Source organism: Dicentrarchus labrax, unplaced genomic scaffold, assembly GCF_905237075.1.
Source record: "Dicentrarchus labrax unplaced genomic scaffold, dlabrax2021, whole genome shotgun sequence".
NCBI lineage: Eukaryota > Metazoa > Chordata > Actinopteri > Moronidae > Dicentrarchus > Dicentrarchus labrax.
The window spans coordinates 16,267,960-16,288,934 of record NW_026136706.1 but is presented as its reverse complement, the minus strand read 5'-3'; the positions used below and the strand labels follow the sequence as shown (position 1 = coordinate 16,288,934).

At 40.2% G+C, this 20,975-nt stretch overlaps 1 protein-coding gene and 4 non-coding genes across 7 annotated transcripts in view; 4 read left to right on the top strand and 1 right to left on the bottom strand.

The window, feature by feature from the left end:
• The window catches only part of osbpl6 (oxysterol binding protein-like 6), a 42,213-nt gene that overhangs the window by 9,072 nt on the left and 12,166 nt on the right, over positions 1-20,975 (bottom strand). Inside the window, exons 3-15 of one of the 3 annotated variants that reach the window (XM_051403050.1) lie at positions 14,778-14,900; positions 14,280-14,333; positions 10,867-10,980; positions 10,597-10,767; positions 8,428-8,572; positions 8,143-8,246; positions 7,554-7,646; positions 6,293-6,461; positions 5,763-5,893; positions 3,636-3,743; positions 3,115-3,246; positions 2,147-2,234; positions 228-481 (exon numbers count right to left, since the gene is read on the bottom strand). In XM_051403050.1, coding sequence (XP_051259010.1) covers positions 228-481; positions 2,147-2,234; positions 3,115-3,246; positions 3,636-3,743; positions 5,763-5,893; positions 6,293-6,461; positions 7,554-7,646; positions 8,143-8,246; positions 8,428-8,572; positions 10,597-10,767; positions 10,867-10,980; positions 14,280-14,333; positions 14,778-14,900 — 1,686 coding nt within the window. The remainder of the gene's footprint in view (positions 1-227; positions 482-2,146; positions 2,235-3,114; positions 3,247-3,635; positions 3,744-5,762; positions 5,894-6,292; positions 6,462-7,553; positions 7,647-8,142; positions 8,247-8,427; positions 8,573-10,596; positions 10,768-10,866; positions 10,981-14,279; positions 14,334-14,777; positions 14,901-20,975) is intronic. The other 2 variants (XM_051403052.1, XM_051403051.1) reach the window with 2 other exon arrangements.
• trnal-caa (transfer RNA leucine (anticodon CAA)) lies at positions 11,183-11,293 on the top strand. The gene is made up of 2 exons: positions 11,183-11,220; positions 11,248-11,293. It is a non-coding gene; the product is annotated as a tRNA-Leu (tRNA).
• Positions 12,253-12,363, top strand: trnal-caa (transfer RNA leucine (anticodon CAA)). Its single transcript has 2 exons — positions 12,253-12,290; positions 12,318-12,363. It is a non-coding gene; the product is annotated as a tRNA-Leu (tRNA).
• Positions 12,562-12,634, top strand: trnak-cuu (transfer RNA lysine (anticodon CUU)). Its single transcript has one exon. It is a non-coding gene; the product is annotated as a tRNA-Lys (tRNA).
• On the top strand, positions 12,929-13,001 carry trnak-cuu (transfer RNA lysine (anticodon CUU)). Its single transcript has one exon. It is a non-coding gene; the product is annotated as a tRNA-Lys (tRNA).

Below are 20,975 nucleotides of genomic sequence, written 5' to 3'. Positions count from 1 at the left end.
CTGAGTGAGGCAATTAATGTTGTTTTGTGACTGGCAATGTCATCTCTTATACAAACAAACACAGGTATGATAGACACAGAAATACAGCAGATATTTGAAATGTGTGTCTGAAAGTCAACTTGAGAATCGTCAGTCGCAGTTTCACTCCAGAATCGTCTCCTGCACCAGCAGTCGGCATGTTCTTTAGATGTAACCTGATGAACATTTGATTTGACAGGGTGCTTTACCATGCGTTCAAAGGGATCCTCGGTCTCAGCAGCCTTGTCCAGCAGCTCGCTGTACTCCAGCTCTTCACACATACGCTGCAGGGTGTTGAGGGGCTCATTGAGCTCCACAGGCATGGACACTTTGGACAAGTCCTTGCCAATGTTGTTTCTCAAGATGTTCCAGAGGTTAATGTTGCTGGTGTCAGGACACGGCGCCGACAGGCAGGTGCGCCGCCCGTTACGGAAGGCACTGCCAGCAAAGTCTCCGTTGGCCACTGGGAAGAGAAATACCAACTCATTAGTATAATATTATTGTACAACATTATCTCTAGCACTCACTGCTCTTAGTTATATAATAATCTTTGTTTATAGAGCAGTTTTTTTTAAAGTTATCTTTTCAGCCTTTTATTGATAGACAGCTGTAGAGAGATAGGAAAGGTGGGTAGAGAGAGAGGATGACGCGCAGCAAGGGGACGCAGGTCAGATTCGAACCCGGGTCGCTGCAGCAACTCCCTATATGGGTTGCCAGTTCTACCAGCTAACCGGGCACCCTATAGAGCAGTTTTAATAAACCAGGATAAACGGACTTCACACATGGCAGCATATTAAAATCAACAAACGCTTATGAAACAGCAAGGAAGCTGCAACAATGAGTCAACTGATGGCTAAGTTCACTGACAAAATATTAATTTGCGACTATTTTATTTAAAGATTAATCTGCACTTTTCAGAGATGGTCTGATTCCAACTTCTAAACTGTGAGGATTTTATTTGTCTTATGTGACAGTAAACTGAAGATCTCTAACTGTTGACTGGATTAAAGAAGACATAAAAATGTCACCTTTAACTTGATGGATATTTTTCAGTTCTGACATTTTATAGACCAATTAATCATTAACCATTAATCAGTTAATCAAGAAAATAATCATCAGCAGATTTAAAAAACAGGCATTAACTGGACCAGAATGACATAAGTGACCAATACTTTTATTACTTAGATTAAAGAAATAGAAAGAATTCAAGTAAAATCAGGATAGGTTCTCCGATAAAACTGTTATAAGAAGAGATTTAAAAGTTAATTTTGATTCAGTCAGCCTCGTTTCAGAGCCTCAGGACAATTACTGCGAACACTCGGTACCTTCCGGTTATCAGCCTGGTGCAACTCTCTGGAATAAATAAAATCTAAAACCTCATACAGGCTCTTATAGGAAGAAAACATCGGGAATATAGCGAAGAACCAGGAGCTTAAAAGAGCATTAAAAGCCATCAATAAAACAGCCTCAATGTGCGATGTGGTCATTCGTCTTAGTTCGGGTTAGGAGCTTGACCTGGATTATTTTGTTGCAAGACTGGCACTTCTTGATTGGATTTGATGTTTTTTTATTAGTTTGTATAATGTATGCTGATGTTGGCTTGGTCAACTAACTGGGACACGTCACTCTATAGCTGCAGGGTAAGACTTCACAACATCAAATACGCTAAAATGACATCTCTCTCTTTGTACATACTGTTATTGCTTTTTATGACATCCTTATATATTTCAGTCACCTTGAAACAATAATACTAGTCCTAGCAGTTTTCCAGCCTTTCAAACTACATGAACATGAATGTTTTCATCATCATGATACTAACTATTGCTGTGTGGTATGTGACAAAGATGGAGGAGGGAGATCCAATCCCTCCTCACATAGATAGCTTTCATAAAGTCTAAGAGAAGCCCCTTGGCACAGAGCAACCCTGCAAAGTCAAGTGCCTCAGCCACACTTATAAATGAGCTTGCAAGAACTGTACCAATGTGTGTGTGTATGTGTGTGTGGATGTTGTAGAGGAAGCACGGTTGATCCACTAAGTGGGATCCCCTCTTATTACATTTTTCCTCTTTTCTAACAAGGAACTGTGGATGCATGGCGTAGGCTCATGATAGCGCAGGACTGGACCTACTTTGTCTGGAGACGTTATCAGTCACACTGGCGTTGTCCTCAGAAATGTTATCACTCACATCGCTGACATATGACTCATCGTCTGAGCCCTGCAAGGGGAACAGGTACAAAGTGGAGTGAGTCAGTGCAGTACAGTACAACGCAAACTATGATCAGAACAGCAGACGGCCTTAGTCTCACACACACACACACACACACACACACACACAGTTGCTGCAGTTTGCCAGTGGCTAACAAACTGCAGCAGTCGTCGGCTATCTGTCCCACTGCAGTAATCATAAGATGAGACACTGCAGCATTTTCATACTTTATATATAGCAAACACAATGAGGCCATTGACGGCGCCAAAGAGGAGCATACTGTAGCAACTTGCTGTAATAGCCTCTATAACAGTCGCCTGCTGCTGGTGAAGATTTGGCCAACAGTGTAACACAGGTCTGAATGGGCCTGCCAATGGAGCTAGAGGATGGAGGGGTTGATGCATTTCCTTGGTGAGTAATCCATCAACATGGTTCAATGCATGCCTGGGGAGCTACAATGCTCTATGGCTCTTCAGAGACCACATATATTTGGAGCAGGGTGTTCACAGGAGTTAAAAGGGGAGAAGGCATGGCGCAAACTGCCTTTTTAACAAAGCGGGAAGCTACAAATCAAGACAAAGAAGAGTGTTATGATTCTGAGACACAACTGAGGGATTAAGCCTCGGGGCAGATTGAAAAGTAGCCCTCCCGTGTGCCAGACTTTGTTTGAGTTTCCGTTATATGCTATCTCTGTCTTTCATGCTGCCCTCATTAATTGCTGACTAACTCCAGCTCCACACATAGCCATCACAGTGACGTTTTATCTGGCTTCCCAGCAGCAGGGCTAGTTTAACCCCCTCCTTGATCCACTTCCTCTACAACTCTCGCTCCTCATGGTCCAAACCGCCGTCCTTTCTTTAAGCTGTTTCTCAGCTGCCCTCTTTTATACCTCATTCTCCGACGAGCTGGCTGACAGAAGCACTTCCTGGGCATCAAAGAACTCAGAGACAGACTCCGACATGGAGAGTCGGCTCTCATTAGAGGCCTGCTGAGTCAGAGGGATCCCCATCTGTTCCCCAGCCTGCGGGCAAACACACGAGATGATGCTACGATGACAGGTTGAAGAACCAAAACAGACCTGAACAAACACAAACACGATCACAAGACAAAGCAAAGTTCATTTGCAGCATGTGTATCCTTGCCAGAGGGCAAGCTCCCATCCGTTTCTAATTAGTCATTTTTTCCATTAACCTTGATGTCAGGTTCTGCATAGAAAAATCATCATTTAAGCTTACCTGCCAGGACAGACTGGAAAGACCATCAATACAAGGACAGGGATCAATAATGCAATTGACAAACGCAGGAGGCAAACACTACAACTACCGGGGCAGCCTTGAAAGCCTTGGTGTTTTATCAATGTAAGAGTCAGAAATTAGCTCCGTCAGTGACAGACTGACCACAGTGACCTACCTCATCAGGCGTGGAGATGATGTTCACACTGACAACTTGTTCAGTCAGGACAGATTCAGAGTGGATGCGGTTGAGTCGGGTTCGAAGTTCTGCGTTTTGGGACAGGGCCTAAATAATGAAAAATTTGGTATTTTCCACATTAAGTTTGATGTTCATATCTAAACAATAGTAGGTTCAACTGTTGACTTCCTCATTTAAAGGATAGGTTCGTGCTATCTTTGAATATACAAAAAAACTCTTGTAGAACTGTCTGTCTGTCTGGTTTTAACCAGTGGACGAATTGGCTTTTTCACTACACCTGGAGGTAATTCGCTATAATAAAACTGTGAAAAAGACTCAATAAGGACTGTGGAAGTACATTAATGTAGCTTATCTATTTTTTATGCAAGGATTGTTTGTTAATAATTTGTAATATGTAACATGTTAATAATTTGCTGTTCGGTTTTTGTTGGTCAGGGGTGGATAGGAGTGTTTGATGCACTAAATATAGGTAGTTTGAAAGACTTTAAATTAAACTGTAAATGAAGAAAGTTTTGGTTTGGATCTTTTTCAAGGCTATCTTAATACGCTCACATTATTAGCTGCTGTCAATTCTCCTCTCCAAACCAACTGCCAGATATTTTCCCAAAGCAACTATACTGTAAAAGATGGGGGTTAAAAGTCCTCATTCTGTGCAAGAATGCATAAAGGTTAGCTGCAGCTAATATGAGAAGTCTGGGTCAGCCAAATGAGTACTACCATATGTATTAATTCTACCATATGTATTAATTTTAGTATGAATTTCCCTCTTTGTGATTCCATGGAGGGCTGGAGATTTTGTCTGCCATCTTTTCTATCTTCATCTCTTGACGGCCACTTGGACAGGAGGAATGATTGCAACAACCAATAGCTTTCTCAACATGGGAATGTGAAAACTGCATTAAGATCAAAAAGTCAACTGATTGTTTGGCCAGTTGGGGAATAGCAGAAAGAAGCTGTGATATGGCGAACTGGTTAGCAAAGTAATTGCCTATTTACATATCCAGGTGTTATTTATTTGGAGTTGTGTTTCTAGTCACCTGATGAATGTAAGGCCAATATTCAGTCTACTTTAATCAATTTTTTTGTCTCCACACTCCTGAAGGAAATATCTGGCTCTTAAGTTGCTAAAAGCTTCACTCTGTTCATCAGGAATCTGTGGCTTCATCTGGAAACAGCTGCCGACAAAAACCACCAAAACAATGAGCTGAACAACGTTAAAACTCTCAGTAAAGCTGAGGGGAACAGCAGAGTCAGGCAATAATTATCTGTGGGTTCATCACTGTGAACGAACCTTTATACATGCAAGTCGTCTTCCAATTTTAATATAAAAACATTGATTATATCCACTTTAAGTAAATGTGTACATGGTTATAAAATATCAAAATGAAAGGAAAACACTCCCTGCAGACGTTAAAATAGTATAAATCAGCAGCTGTAGCTATAACAACCAGGACTCCTGACTTTCAACTTTCCACAGAGCTTTGCCTTAAAAACGTGACCTCAGGCCTGCAACAACATTGTCACACGAGCATCCAATTAGGAACAAAGCGGAGATAAAGCAGCAGAAACATTTCACCAAAATGATGTCAACTGTTAGCAGAGGAACAGTCCAATTAAATCACTGGAGTAGAGCGACAGCCCTAAGGAGCAGAGTTAATGAACTGCACAAGGCATTTCTCTCTCTCTCACCAATTAATATGGGAAAAGATGATTGAACTTTCACTACTCACTTGCCTATGCTCTCATCTCCACACATCATCTTTTTTAATAGTGATTACCGTGACTGCTTGGAATAAGCCGTAGCTTGTGTGTTTCATCTGACAGCCCGTCATCATGAGAATATCTTCTAACATGACAACTACAAAATGGGTTCGAGTTTAAAGACGCCAAAGACACATAGCTCAAATTACATCAGTAATGTCCTCAGTAATGTGCAGATCGCTCCTGGTAATTACATGCTAAAACACCACCATACCCCCCCACCCACCTTAGCATTACGAATCTGAAGTAGCCAAATATGTCTGACAAACGGCTCAGATTGACTAATCCTAACAAATCGTAGAAAGAAAAAGGCATCATGGGTAATGGTTGAAGGCGGCTCATTACCTGCGACAGAGACTTCCTGAGAGAGTTGATCTGGGCGGACTGGTCTGACTGCTCCTGGTCAGATAGAATCTGTTTGATCTTTTCTTTTTCTATGGCCACTGTGTTGAAGGCAGATTTCAGCAGAGAGTGGACTGCACCGAGAAAGGACAAAAGAAAATGAGTATCGATTACACTGTACAAGTTATGTTTTCCTCTCTGTTGCTTTGTCACAATCCTCGAAGGAAAAACATTATCCTCAAAACACTGTGTGGGACGCACATCTATTATCGATTCATAAATTCTGTGCTTCCTTATGTCTGTATTTTGTTTTAGTTTTCTAAATTATTTTCATTTGTCATGTAAAGCAGTATCTTGAAAAGCTCTCTATAAGTACAATGATCATAACCAATAGAAACAGTGGGTAAAACTACTGTATACAAAAACGATCCAGGTTTTAACAAACCAGAATAATCCTTTAAGATTTACTGGACACTGGTACACATTTTGCCTAATAATCCCTGGTGTTGCAGCCATGCATGCTGCCTGCCCACCTTTCTGGGCGATGGTGCAGAATTCCTCCTGAAGTTTAATGTAGTCACTGGCACACTCTACACTTTCTGTCAGCCGGGAGACAGGGGGCTGAAAGTCCACCAGCTCGGCACACAGGTTGGGGTTGGATGAGTGGAGGCGGATGGGGGACATGCTGGCAGACAGAGGGACCTGGAGAGACACCACAGAGGGGCACTGTCAATCAGCTGAGAGGCACAATGATGTGTTGTGTGTCTGAAAGCCAAAACCAACCGTGGGGAGCAAGAACCTTGGTACGATAAAGCATGGTTAACTCTGAATGTACGGTATAATGGTACCAATTATTCAGTTTAAGTATCTGACGTGTCACACCAACATGTCACACTGAGGAGCAGTAACCAAACCAAAATAAATGCATTGTCATAAGGTAAAATGTATGAAGATTTGCAGTCATCAAGGTCATTAGATATCAAGAAAGAGTAAATCAAAGGGACCTGGACATGCTGCATTACTCTGTCCAGCTGTCTTTGACTTGCTACATGTAGAAATATCTGAGGTACAATTATTGAGGAGCCTTTAGATTCTGTTCTTTTACCATGGGGCTTGGTTAAAAAAGGCAACAGCACATGTAGTCTTTCCGGGTAGCATGGATTAATATTTTAGGCAAAATAAGGAAAAATGAGCAAGGATGGAGAAATAATTACTCAGGCCATGACACACCACACTAATACGTTGCAGTGCTGACTGATTAAAGAACGAAAAAGAAGACAGAAAAAGCACAAACAATGTTGTCTCTGTTGTGTGTATGTGCTGTAACAACCTCCCCTAAAAAGAGAGCGGTAGGTCATTTTACATGCCACTCTTGCTCAATAACTCTTTAACTAGACGTACAGGGTCAACACAGGGATCAAACATGTGACTTCTCAGGTCTCTCTTATCACTAACAAGCTCTTACACTGAAAGGTTACTGTACTTTATATGGAAAACAAATAATCTAAATCCAACAAAGACATCAAGTGAAATATAATACACATTGTTATATATCTTTCCTTTTAATATTTGCACCTGTGTCATTAAATACTACATTAAACACATGGTAAAAAACTTATTTAGCTTGTTGTCTTAATTAACTAAATTAACAGTTTCTTTAACTGTGACCTGAACTACAGCATTATGGAAGCCCCAGTAATTTCTTAATTAGAGACTGCATATCTGAGTGTGTGTAAGAGTGACTGCAAGTTTGTGTGTCTTTATGTAGCAGAGCAAAAGTCAGAAAAGAAATACCTGAAGCTGGAATTTTGCATCTTTGCCGACACTTTTTGTTCTCCATCTTCTGTTCAAGCGCTTTTCTTTCTTTGACAATTCAACACAATTGGTCTTTGTGGCACACATGGATCAAAATATGTAAAATGTGGTTAATAGGACAAACACATCACAAATAAAGCAAAAGTTAACACACACACTGACTGCAGTGAAATGGCAACAAAACATCATTCCCACAAATGAGTTGCAAACAAAATATTGAGACAAATGAGAGGTGTGGTGTTAAAAAAAAAAAGAAGCATTTCAGCCAAAAATTATAATCCAAAAAATTTAAATCAGTTAGAGAAGTTGGCAGGTGTTCTGTAAATGCAGCTGAATTCTGTCGGTCTAGACAGGTAATGAAGGTGACTGCTGGGGTCTTAAAAGACTGTACTTTTCTAAGATTGACACACCTCCATCATTAGTAATACAGGCTCCTGAACACTTCCACACACACGAAACCAACTAAATTGCTTCCCATGCTTGCATGTGTGTGTGTTTCTGTATGTGCGTGCATGTCTCTTGTGTGTGTGTGTGTGTGTGTGTGTGTGTGTGTGTGTATCCTTTTCACCTGCATATCTGTGAAGTTGGGCGCTGACTGTGTCCTTTGCAGAATCTCCAGACTCTGCAATAACCGGCTCAGCTCAGTCAGGTTGGACTGGCATCGTGCGAGCTCTGAAAATGAAATTCACACCCACACGTGTGCACAAACACATTCAGTGTTGTGTGTCATGACATGGTCATCAATCCTCCTCTCAGGGTTCAGAAGACTTATCGTAAAGCCAGAGATATGATTTAATCTACTTCTTCGTGAAATCAGATTTAATCCCAGCATGATGACGAAAATTGCACTTACCCTCGGCGCACTTGTCCATCTCCTCTGATTCCTGCAGCCAAGCAACCACCTTGCTCTGGCCGTTACTGTAGGAGGCAGGCAGGCTGCTGTTGCTGCCGCTGCTGGGGGCCACTGGCTGCCATGGCAAGCTGCTGGGCTTGGCCTGCTGTAGGGTGAGATTTGGTTGCTTTGTCATATCAGAGTTTACTGTTCAACTAGTTTTGATCATACTGTAGTTATTCAAGTGGCACTGACATTGCGAAGAAATTAATGTTCTGGATTAGGGCTGCAACAATGAATTATGTCCATTATTAATTCATCTATACATGGTTTTTGATTAATTGAGAAATTGTTTTGTCTACAAAACTGGTTGCAGACAGAAAAGGGTCAGAGGAAAAAAGGAGAGCAAATATAAAGTACATGAATCTGCTTCATGTGGAAACAATGACCAAACAAGATTGGTATGATGCTAGCAAGGCTATGAGATGTCAGGTTAGCAAGATTGTTCAGACAGTAACTTGGCTTTTTGAAATTACAAAATGATGATTATTATATATGATTATTGACAGGGAAGAAAGGAAAAACAAGTGATGCTCATTCAGGAAATACATCAGTCACACAAATACATAAAAAATATATACATAAAAAATATGATGAAGTCAGTCTTGTCTGTTTTACTGTCAGTATATCAGGTGAGTCTTGTGTCTTTTGTGTCTAGAAACTGGCAGTTTGGACGAACTTTAGTACTCAGTAGTGTAAAACATGATAGCTACTGTCATTTCCCTTAAAAAGGGGGTGTGGAGGTTAGAAAAGTTTGAAAACCTCAGAAACTAATGAAAAATATCCATCACAATGCCACCCAAGTCGATGTCTTTGGATTTCTTGTTGTGTCAGATTAATGTTGCATAAAAGAGAAAAAGAACGAGTCATCCCTTTGAGGAGCTGGAAGCAGATATTTGGTATTGTTTATTTTTCATTTTAATTAAAATTGTTGCAATTTATTTTTCTATGAAATAACTAATCAGGACTACTGTGGATACAAAGACTTCACTAGTATTTAAATGGATCACTTATACCATACGCATACTGTATGGATCGTCTGTGCCCTTGAGGAAGGTACTTGACCCACATGCAGCAGCTGCAGTGAATCTGAATTAAAGCAGGTTGAATAAAATCATGAGAGACGTTGCATTATCTGCTTTTAGGAGCATGTACAGTACAAACTGCAGCCATGCCGAAGCTTGCTTAGTATTTGGAGGAGACCTTGATGGTGCTCCTTCCAAAGCTAAGTCTTAAAGCTAAGATGTAGCAGTTAATTCTGACTATAGGACTAGAGTATCTCATTTTAAAGCTGTTCTTTGGGAGAGCTCATCAGGCTCCAGCCAGCTACTCTGAATCCAGATCCTACTGATCACCTCTAATGGCCTGCATGAGGCACTGAGCCGAACTCCCAGGAGAACCCGCACTCGCTGCATCCTGACATTCACAAACAGTTCAGACACGTCAACGAAAACCAGGGGTTCACACTAAACTAAAAACGGTCGTTATCCTAATGATCTGTATGCAATTACTGGCCCAATCAGCATTTCTGCATTGAACAGATATCTGTCTGAACATTTACAGCCATTAGTCTAGCAATTAGACATAATACAGGGACACATCAGGGCCATGGTTACAACATCAATGGGGAGCTTGGAGCACATTTAGTACAACATGGAAATTGAAAGAAAAACATTACACAAAGTGAAAGGCGTAAAGTTATCAGGTGACAGAGGCAGACACAGAGTCTTGTTTTTACTGTGAATGTGAATTTTATTTCACCCACTATTTCCCATAAAAACATAACAGGTGATGTCTCATTCCCAATGACATACCCTTCTTGAATAAGTAACTGCACTCTGCCCAGAGCACAGAGAAACAGAGAGACTTCTTTTAGGCTTGATACACAGTAGAAGTATGAAAAACGTACAAAACATAAAATCTGTAATGTTATGTTTTAGTTTTTCAGCTAATGTCTGAACAGAAAATGTATCTGCAATAACTCAGATAATTAGTCATTTTTTAAAAAAGTCTTAAGCAAAAATGTCAAATAGAGTCTGATTCAAGCTTCTCAAATTTGACGATTTTTCTGTTTTCCGAGCCCACTTATGAACACAATTTGTAGTATTATGAGGGGGTAGGAGGGCTCACCTTGGCTTCACGAACCACACTCGAGGCAGGTTGGGGGGACTCAATGGCAGCTGGGGGAGGAAATGTTCGCATGGTGGCCTCCCTCGGAGATCGCACAATTTCGTTCTGGCGGTAAAGCCGGTGATGACGCAACTTGGACACCCATGCATCAAAGATGTCTTGAGATTTGACCTAAAGAGGTAGAGGGCAGATAGCTTTAAACTCTTTCATCTGCTGACCTTCTGTTATCAAAGTTGAAATCACAATACTGACTCTTCCCATCAGTGTTACCTTCAGGTGATAGATATGCTCCTCAGTGTCCAGGTCGATGCGACGGGCCCTCTTCTTGATGGACATGACTGAGAGGCCGACGTCGATACTGCCATGAAGTTTGCCTTTTTGGATCTAAGGCAAGTGAGACAAATATATTTTCTTAGTTTACTCAAACTTACAGTTGGTCAATTCAGTTTGTAAGTTTTGTGCACACATGCATAATTACATTTACAACTAGAATGGCATTAGAGAGCGCAGCCATCTGATCATGACACTCACTTTGGGCAATGAAGATTTTAGACACAGATGATTTTGCCTGACATTTCTATCTTGTGTCAGGATGGCCGAGCGGTCTAAGGCGCCAGACCCAAGAGTAGACTCCTTCCTTAGCAAAGGGACTTCTGGTCTCCAAGTGGAGGCGTGGGTTCAAATCCCACTCCTGACAGTGGTTTTACCTACAGGTTCTATCCTTGTAGCGTAACAACCTACTATGGTCTTATTTATATATATTTTGGTGTGGGGTGTGAGTAGAGTCTAGCCTGTAATCCAAACCTCCAAACCTCCACCGTCTGTGTCCATGAGAGCTAATGCAGCCCAAATTCGCATTCATTATGCTTGATTTATGCCCGGCTAGCTCAGTCGGTAGACTAGCTCAGGGTCATGGGTTCGAGCCCCATGTTGGCTGATGTTCTTTGGTAAACACTAAAAATGACGTTCACATTAAAAAAAAAAATTTAGCATTTGTGCTGGAACTCAACTCATTTGATTGGCTACTGCAACGCCTTTCCAGATGATGTTGCTTCAAAAGGTTCAAACCCCATTGAGGCAAAGGAGCTTGTGGACGACATAGTAACTCACTCATCTTCCACCGTCCCTAATTTAGAGCTTCACTTGTGTTTCAGAGGGGCCCTCAAAAAAACAAATTTCTTTTGCAATGTGATGCTGCTTTGAAAGCTCTCAATGATAAATAGCTTAATGTATTTTGTTATACACCTTTCAAGTCTCATATAAATCTGCAAACCTATCATTTTTTTATCATAAGTTTATGTAGCCCCGAAATCGGCCCCATTATATCCGCTCGATACAGCCCTGCTAGCTCAGTCGGTAGAGCATGAGACTCTTAATCTCAGGGTCGTTGGGCGATGTTCTTTGGTCAACAGTATAAATGTTTGCACGACAAAACAATCTACCATTTGTGGCCGGGACTCATTTGATTTGCTACTTCCAGATGATGCTCCTTCAAAAAGCTCCACTTGTGCACGACATGGTTAGTCAATGGTTATGAATGTCCTTGTCACTCATCTTCCACCATCCTAATGCTGCTCCTGTGTTTCACAGAGGCCATCAGCGGTAACTGCAATGCAATGTTGCTTTGAAAGCTGTCCAAGAGAAATACTGTCTTGTGTCAGGATGGCCGAGCGGTCTAAGGCGCCAGACTCAAGAGTAGACTCCTTCCTTAGCAAAGGGACTTCTGGTCTCCAAGTGGAGGCGTGGGTTCAAATCCCACTCCTGACAGTGATTTTACCTACAGGTTCTATCCCTGTAGCACAACAACCTACTTGTCTTATTTTTATAAATGTTGGTGTGGGGTGTGAGTAGAGTCTAGCCAGTAATCCAAACCTCCAACCCTCCAAACCTCTAACCCTCCAACCTTCCACCTGTCTGAGTGTTAATGCAGCGGAGAAAACGGATCCATTATATTTGAGTAATATGGCCCGGCTAGCTCAGTCGGTAGAGCATGAGACTCTTAATCTCAGGGTCGTGGGTTCGAGCCCCACGTTGGGCGATGTTCTTTGGTCAACAGTATAAATGACATTCACATTACAAAACAATCTACCCTTCCTTAGCAAAGGGAATTCTGGTGGAGGCATGGGTTCACATCCCACTTCTAGCAATTGCTTTACCTACAGGTTCTATCCCTGTAGCGTGACAACCTACTATGGTCTTCTTTATTTATATTTTGGTGTGGGGTGTGAATAGAGTCGAGCCAGTAATCCAAACCTCCAAACCCTCCACCTGTCTGAGTCTTATAAGAGTTAATGCAGCCAGGAAATCAGATGCATTATGCTCAATTCATACAGCCCGGCTAGCTCAGTCGGTAGAGCATGAGACTCTTAATCTCAGGGTCGTGGGTTCGAGCCCCACGTTGGGCGATGTTCTTTGGCAAACAGTATGACAACAAAAGATGTTGATTCAAAAGGCTCAAGTGCAACCTAGCTCAGTTGGTAGAGCAGGAGACCCTTAATCTCAGGGTTGTGTGATTCTGACCACTCTGTCCACTCATCAAATCAGGTTGAGATGGACTTGGATGTACACAGACAGACTCAACATGTCAAATACATTTATGTTGAAGTTTCAGATGAAAGTACATTGCTGTCTTTGTTAGGCACTGAAGACGATCCTAGTATTCATCACTATTGCAGGGAGAGATTAATTGAGCGGTAGGAAAAGAATTAGCTCATTATTAATCCAAAATTATTTTTTTCTTATCCTCCACCTGTTAGTGTCCATTAAACACAGATTCCTTCAATGAATATTTAGGCATCTATGTGAATGCAGCTTTATTTTGGAGTGCACATATTGATTATATCAGTAGCAAGATACAAAAACACACTTTCTTAGGAGACTAAAGTAATTTGGAGCAAACAAATTGATCCTGTTATTGTTTTAATACAGAGTGTTGTGCATTGTGGAAGCAGCATGGTACACTTCTGTCGCTGTTCAGCGTAATGCTCGACTACTATGTATCTGAGATTGTGAAACGCTTGACTCAAATTTTCAAAATGTGTATACTAATAGGATGCAGTTGCTTCTGGCTGGTAAAATTACATCAGACCACTCTAATAATTTATGTGAAAAATGTCTGCTTTTGCCATCAAACAGGAGATTTATTGTCCCACAGGCTAAACTGAATAGGTTAAAAAAGCAGATTTTAAAATCAGAGTTTAGGTCCTACGTAGGCCTCAGTGTTCCTGTGTGGAGTAAGCACTGAATGTAAAAGGGAACGATTACATTGACTGCACTGTAGCCACTTATTTGTGATGTCTGATGTAATATGCAGTATTTGTTTTGTTGTTTGGTTATTTATGTGAAATAGTGTACGTCTTGGGATGCAACACACATTTCATAAAAATATTCTGAAAATGTACTTCCTCAACTATTTGGCTTGCTGCACCCATACATACAGCAAAGTAACCTTTGTTAGCCACCTTTGTTACCAAAGTGACCTTTGGTTTTCTTCACAGTTGTGGGTTACACTTCCATTTCATCTGTAAAATTCTAGCTCTCCTGCAAAGTGACATGGCGTGCTAAAACACACTGAACATCATGACCCGTGTTGCATATTTTTCTGCTGACTCATTACCAAGCCAAGCTGATGTCAGGCCAGGCTGCCCTGTTTCTGCCTGTGGGTTATAGTCAGGGTTACTTACATCAATGGGGGACTTGGAGTACTTCAGGATACCATTGTCCAGAACAAAAAAACGCTGCAGAGAAAATAAGCACAAAAATAATGTGTTGGTTAAATAACAGGAAGGGCGGACATTGAATATAGATCACATTGGACCTTTTAATATCATTATTATTATTATTTAGTATCTTTTAATTAGCAGTAGGACAAAGGCTATGCATGTTCTGTGGTGTTGTGAGTTCAAATAAGCTAACAACAAGTACTGGTTTCCACTGGTATTCAAGTGTTTTGAGAAAACAACAGTTAAGCTGATGCTGAAGGTGGTGACTTCAAAGGAAATATCCAGTATGCCTGCGGAAGAGGCCCAAGGAGGGTAAAGATGCATGAAAAGGGGAAGTTTTTTCAAGCAATAGCACCTTACTAGACAGAAAACTGTTTAACATTCAAGGGGCGGCTGTGCTTCAAAGTGTTTTTCCACCGACAAAAGCTCTTCGTGTCTCGCTCTGCATGTGGATCTTACCTTGTGCCAGCCTTTCAGGGGCCATTTCCGCTTCTTCAACATAAACCCCTCGTGTTTATCAGGCCTCTGGACGTTGCTCTGACCAATTTTCAGCCCCTCAATGATTTCCCAGCTGTCTGCCTCCTAGAGAGGAATAAAAATACAGCGTGGTGTCAGAACTAATCCACTTACTCCAGCAGAATGAGAAGAAAAACGCTTGCTGTAATAAAGAGAAAACATGCGCCTGTCATGATTGACAGAAGAAAACAACAGGAATACATTCAACACTTCTTTATTCTTTTCCCTTGTACTAAACATTTAAAGAAAAACTACCCCATTCAAATTCCCCCTGCTCTCTCAGCATTTCCACTCCATTAGCTTTTTCCTGACTGTGCTCTTCCTGCTGCTAGTGGGTCTGTAAATCAAAGTGACGCCTCTGGAGTACAGGGATGGCAGGGTCAGGCAGGGACAGGTAGGACATCACACCGTTGTCCCTCTGGGGGGGGGGATATGGGGGGGGAACACACACACACACACACTAGGAATCATGGGATCACACCAAAATGTCTGGGAACAGATAAAGATCATCACCATCCTGCTGTACTGGCCTGAGATGACCCATTCAGGCACTTTCAGAAGTTATTTTGTGCACAAGTTTGAATATTTACTTTCTCTTTACCTGTCTTATCTACTTCTATGTTAGCAGGGCTAATTGGTTGTTAGGGTTCTTGGTTGACTAAACATTTGTTTTCTTTTATATAAAATCTCTGGCTTCACAATAATATTCACACATTTGCTTTGATCTTTATTTAATAAGCTCTACATTCCTGCTAAGGCTTCCATTTGAAGATTATCTGCAGAAGAATAATAATCAGAATCAGAATCAGAATCAGAATGAGATTTATTGTCAGGTAGGTTTTTACACATACGAGGAATTTGTCTTGGTGCAATGGTGCTTGAAATATACAATCACACAAAAAATAAAAAGATAAATATATAAACACTGGAGATACACTTAGACAGGTTGTTCAATTAATGTAAATAAATGGATTACTTGAAGAAATCATATGACTATAATTTGTCAAGTAAAGAACAGGCCTGTATCTCAGTTAGTAATCCCCTACATTTCCCAGGATGTACCTTTTTGGAACATTATTTTGGCCATTTTCCCTTTTTTGGACAGTTGACAGTAGAGAAGGAAACAGGAAACAAGGCGAGAGGTGGAATTGAACTGGGGACGGTATGTGGTATCACAGCTACTCTTCATAATTTATACAGTAAAAAACAGTAAGACTGATATTCCAAATACATGATGAGGTTTTTAGATGACACAACACTGTTGTCTTTATTAGGTGCTAAAGATGATTCTAGTAATATTGAATGGATAGAATAAAGGTCCTGAAAATTTATTCAGTCTCAATTCTCAATCAATGTCTTTGTGCTCTACTTACAGGTTTGAAGTGGGCAGCTCAATTAGAAAAATCAGAAAAAGCTGATATACTTCTGCGCACCAATTGGGATTTAGCAACAAGTTTAAACAAAATCTGAGTTAGGTTGTTTGCTATTGTTACCAGACCACCGTCAATAACACGTGATCAGACCACATCCACATTGTCCTGATGAAGCAAGTGAAATGAGGAGTGTTTAACTCTTAAAATACACAATGTTGGATGTTTTTCCCCATAATATTTATATATATATATATATATATATATATATATATATATATATATATATTATAGAATAGAGAAATGTGTTCGGTACATAATAAAGCTAATGAAACATTTCTTCCAACAATGCTGCTGTTTATCTCTGCACACTCTAAAAGTCTTTGCCTGTGTTGCTTTTGCAGCCTCTATTGCAGCCTCTCTGTGGTTTGTTTACATAGTCTGTCTGCTCATTGTGCAGCTCAGCAGAGCGACTGAAACGTCAGTTTTTCTCACCTACCTCAGTGAATTAAAGATTTTGTTTGACTAAAGCAGAGTTTGGGATTGTTGGAACAGTGGAAAGACTTTTTACAGAGCATTTTGGTGAGTTTTATTTTTGTTTTGTGAATTTTAAATGAAGCAATTACTACTTTAGCCTATGGAGTCTGGTGGCGAGCAATATGGATATTGTAGCTGTTTCGGGTCTATCTCTGTACGGGTTCTTCCCTAATGTTGTCAGACACTTAGAATAACTGACAGGCCAGTGAATAGCCTGTGGCAAAAACAAGCACTTTCAGTGGATGTACTTTGTGGGGCGCATTTGTCCCCTAGGATTAACATTAGCAATTTGGCGCCAACACAAGCCCTAAGGAATGCGTATAGCTGGAGAAAACAACAGTAATATCAATGGAAAATATTTTACTGACAACACAACTAGTCTTCGGACTTTGTATTGCATTATGGTCTCTGTTGTTTGAAAGTGTTATCATTGTACATACTATCGGTAGCAATACCTCAACATGACATGTAGTCATCTATTTTTTGGCAGTTCAGATTAAGTGAAATATTAATGCAACTCAAAGTAATATTGGTAAAGCAGGTCAGCTTATTAATTTCATACTTGAATCAGTAGTGGCAGAGCCCTTACGGCAAAACCCACAACTTAGCATGCACAAGCTTCTCTGGAAAGCCAAATAACAGCCTGTGGCTCTTCACTGCACAGTGTGATGCTGCAACCTTCAAGACAGCTCGTAGGGTGAACGTTAGGATACCTGACCTTGGTTTGCAGGACACTTAACAAAAGGAGACAACAGCTTGTTTAATATAATGACCAGGAAAACAGATCTGTCTGGTAATGAGGTCATGTTTCCCCACCGACGATAGCCCCTCCTTTCAGTGGCCCTGTGCAGCAGGGGAAGTGGAGAAGCTCAACTTCATTAGCAAAATGCACCACACCATTTAAAGCAATCATATCGGTTCACTCATTACGCTCAGAGCACAAAGGTCACTATCCGTTGAACAACTCAACGGTATAACGTGGACAGTAAAATGATCAAAATATCTTCAACAGCTTCTGTATTTAGAACATAACAGCCTTACATGTGACGAGCAGCCTCCCCGACAGGCAATAACAAGCAGCAGCCTGATAGAAACACTTCAGACAAACTTCCTGTGTGTTATCTGCAGCATTACAAACAGACGTTCTACTGGCTTCAAATTGATAAATCAATACTACACTAAATAAAGAATGGCTTGTGCTGCAAATATTGCAATTCAATGCACTTTCCTGGGCATCGTTTTAAGACCTGAACCATCAACGATATAAATCAACAATTAATCAATTCCACACAAGTATACCAAAGTATTTGCCAACTACCGGTTTATATGGAAATTACTGCTACAGTCAGAGAAATTGCTTTAGTTACTGGAGCCTGAAAACAGAGCTGAATTAAGCCAAAGTGATTTCCTGCACTCTGCTCACATTCATTGATCTCACTGCAGAATAATTTAAAGTTGAATGAGCCGGTCCCTCTTGGTGAGTTTACCCCTTTAATGAAGGATCTTGTGGCAGACTCAGTAAGAGGGTGTCTGCCTTTCTATGTCAAGATTTAAAAAGGTTTGTTCCATGAGCTTGTTCGTTTGATACTGGATAACTTTGACTTGTTTTAGGGTTTTTTGCCTTTGTACTACTTTTCTTTTCCATGTCTCCCTTGAAAAAATCATATCATATCAGTGGAATGACGTGATTACGTAAGTATATTTTAAAGAAAGATGAACAGTAAAATGACTTGTATAATCCCAATCAGTCAGTCTAACAGTCTCCTCTGTGTCAGTTTCAAAGGCTGCATCTCTCTACCTGCAGTGACACTCAGTACTGTCGCACAGTAGATCTTTTAATGCTGCAATGAATCAAACAATTACAGTTAAGGTCTCCCTGAGCAGCAGAAAGGACAAACACTCCTTGGGGACACCTTAGGCTAAATCAGCACTATAAATATCAGTATGACAGCCCACTTCTGCTGACAAGTTTTTCTTAAACATCTGCTTCTCCCGCAGACACTGATCTACATGTGGAGTAACGGTCTACTGCTGCTGACTGTTGAAACACTGTTGGACTTTTCTAAAGTGCTGCACTGCATAGACGCAACAAAACCAATTCAGATTATTTCCTACTCTACGCTTAGTGTATTCACAGTGCAATAAAACAAAATGCTGTAATAAAAAGAGTGCTAAAAATAATGAAACAGACTTCATCCTTTAACTCTAATCCTTTAATCTTTCACAGGAGGTCTAAATCTAAGGGGTTTACATAATTATTGATTACCCAAAATAAACAAGATAAAAGGCCAGAATATTGTTCTACGGAGCAACATTCATTCACAGTTTGGAGAGAACATCTATGGAAGCCAAGAACGGCAATTGTTTTATTATATCATGTTATTTTGTGATAACAAGTTAATTATCTTTATTTTTTTAAATTTTATTTAATGATCACATAATCTAGAGAAAACAACAATTTGTTTTTTGAGGAAAAAATGCAGAACATTTGTTTAGTAAAGCCTCTCAAATGTGATTTGTTGCTTTTCTGTTTTATGTTATGGCAAATTTAATATCTTTAGGTTTTGGACTGTTTGTCGGACAAAACAAGACATCAGACGTTATCTTTCTTTTTTTTTTTTTACTATTTTCTGACATTTTATAGATTAAAAGATGTATCGATTAATGACGAAAATAATCACAAAATTAACTGATGGTGAAAATAATTGTTAGTTGTAGCCCTCGTTGCAAGAAAACTACTTTGTTATCATGAGAAACCCAAACTAACCATGACACAAACATAAAGCATACAACCTTTTAACAGCCCTTGATGACTTTTCAGTAGCTCTTTAATCAGAATCCAAGGGCAAGCATTACAAATTTAACCTTTTTTTGTTCAATTTAGATGTCTCGACTGTGTGTGAGTGTGATACGGTTAGCATAGACTTATTCAAGAGGTTACAGGTGGGGTCATCCAAGGCTATATGAGGATACAAATGGGTTTCTTATATCAGAATAAAGCATGTTTCTCTCTTGAGGTCAGGTATCATATATATTAAAAGACCTTTATTGCTATATGTGTGTATTTTTTAAGCTAAAGGACTAGTGTGTAGGATTTAGTGGCATCTAACTATTAAACGCTTACTTTACAACTAGCCTTATCACTACTTAGTTGTGTGTCCACTATAAAATACCAGATAATAAAGCAATAAAACTGAAACTTACAGTATGTGCTCTCCTATTGTACTTGCATAAGAATATACTGTGTAAGATGAAACTATACTATACATGCTCCAAAATCACCACTGAACAATGATATTTCAGCAGCTAATAACCACAGAGGAATTGTTGTGAGGATGGATATCACTGCAGTGTCTGGCTGGCTCAGCAGTAAAGCTTAGAGTAGGACGGCGGGCGGCCACATGGATGAGAAGTTAACACCCTGAGAGACTGCGTATGAGCACAGTCTCATGCTCTGGGTAAACACCACAGATTCGGTTACAGACCACATGTGTGACCTGCTGACTTGTAGCAGAGATACGGGATAACTGAGAAAGAGTAAGGGAACTGTGTTGAGTGACTACCTGAAACACAAACGTTAATTCTTCACTGAGGTAGTACAAAAAGAGACTGTTGACAGACCAACAATATCTATAAAACAACAAATGACTCATCTGTATTTTTATGTGTTTTCTTTAAAACACACTCAAAGTACAATTAAAATGACCCCTGTATAAAATTCAGTCACTTGGGTATAAATCTGACACTGAATACAGGACTTTTATCCATGGCATCAGTTCTGACAATATATAAGACAATAAGACACAATCTCCTCATATTAAAAGTGGTTATGGTGGTTTATGCCATGGAGAAGACTAAGGCAAAACTTCATTTGAAACCAGAAATATAAAAAGACTGGCACCTCTTGCACAGACTGTGTGAAGAAATTAGTTAAATATATTCCCCCTCCTATCTCTGAGACAAAAACATCTTATCTAACCAGGAAATGACAAGCAGCATGAGAAAAAATTGATAGTTGCAGCGACATCCTGGATCAACGTCTAAGTGTGTGTGTTTGTGCTTACTGCAGGTGGTGCCTCTAATTGCTCTCATGAGGGTCTCCAGAGTGAACAGTAGTCGTCAGCAGAGGGGAAAGTGACATGTATTGATTTGAAAATGGGGGCTGGATCTCATTAAGGCTTTCCCAACAAAATGCCCCGCTCTCATTTTTCCTCAAAAACTGAGGCCCAGGCAA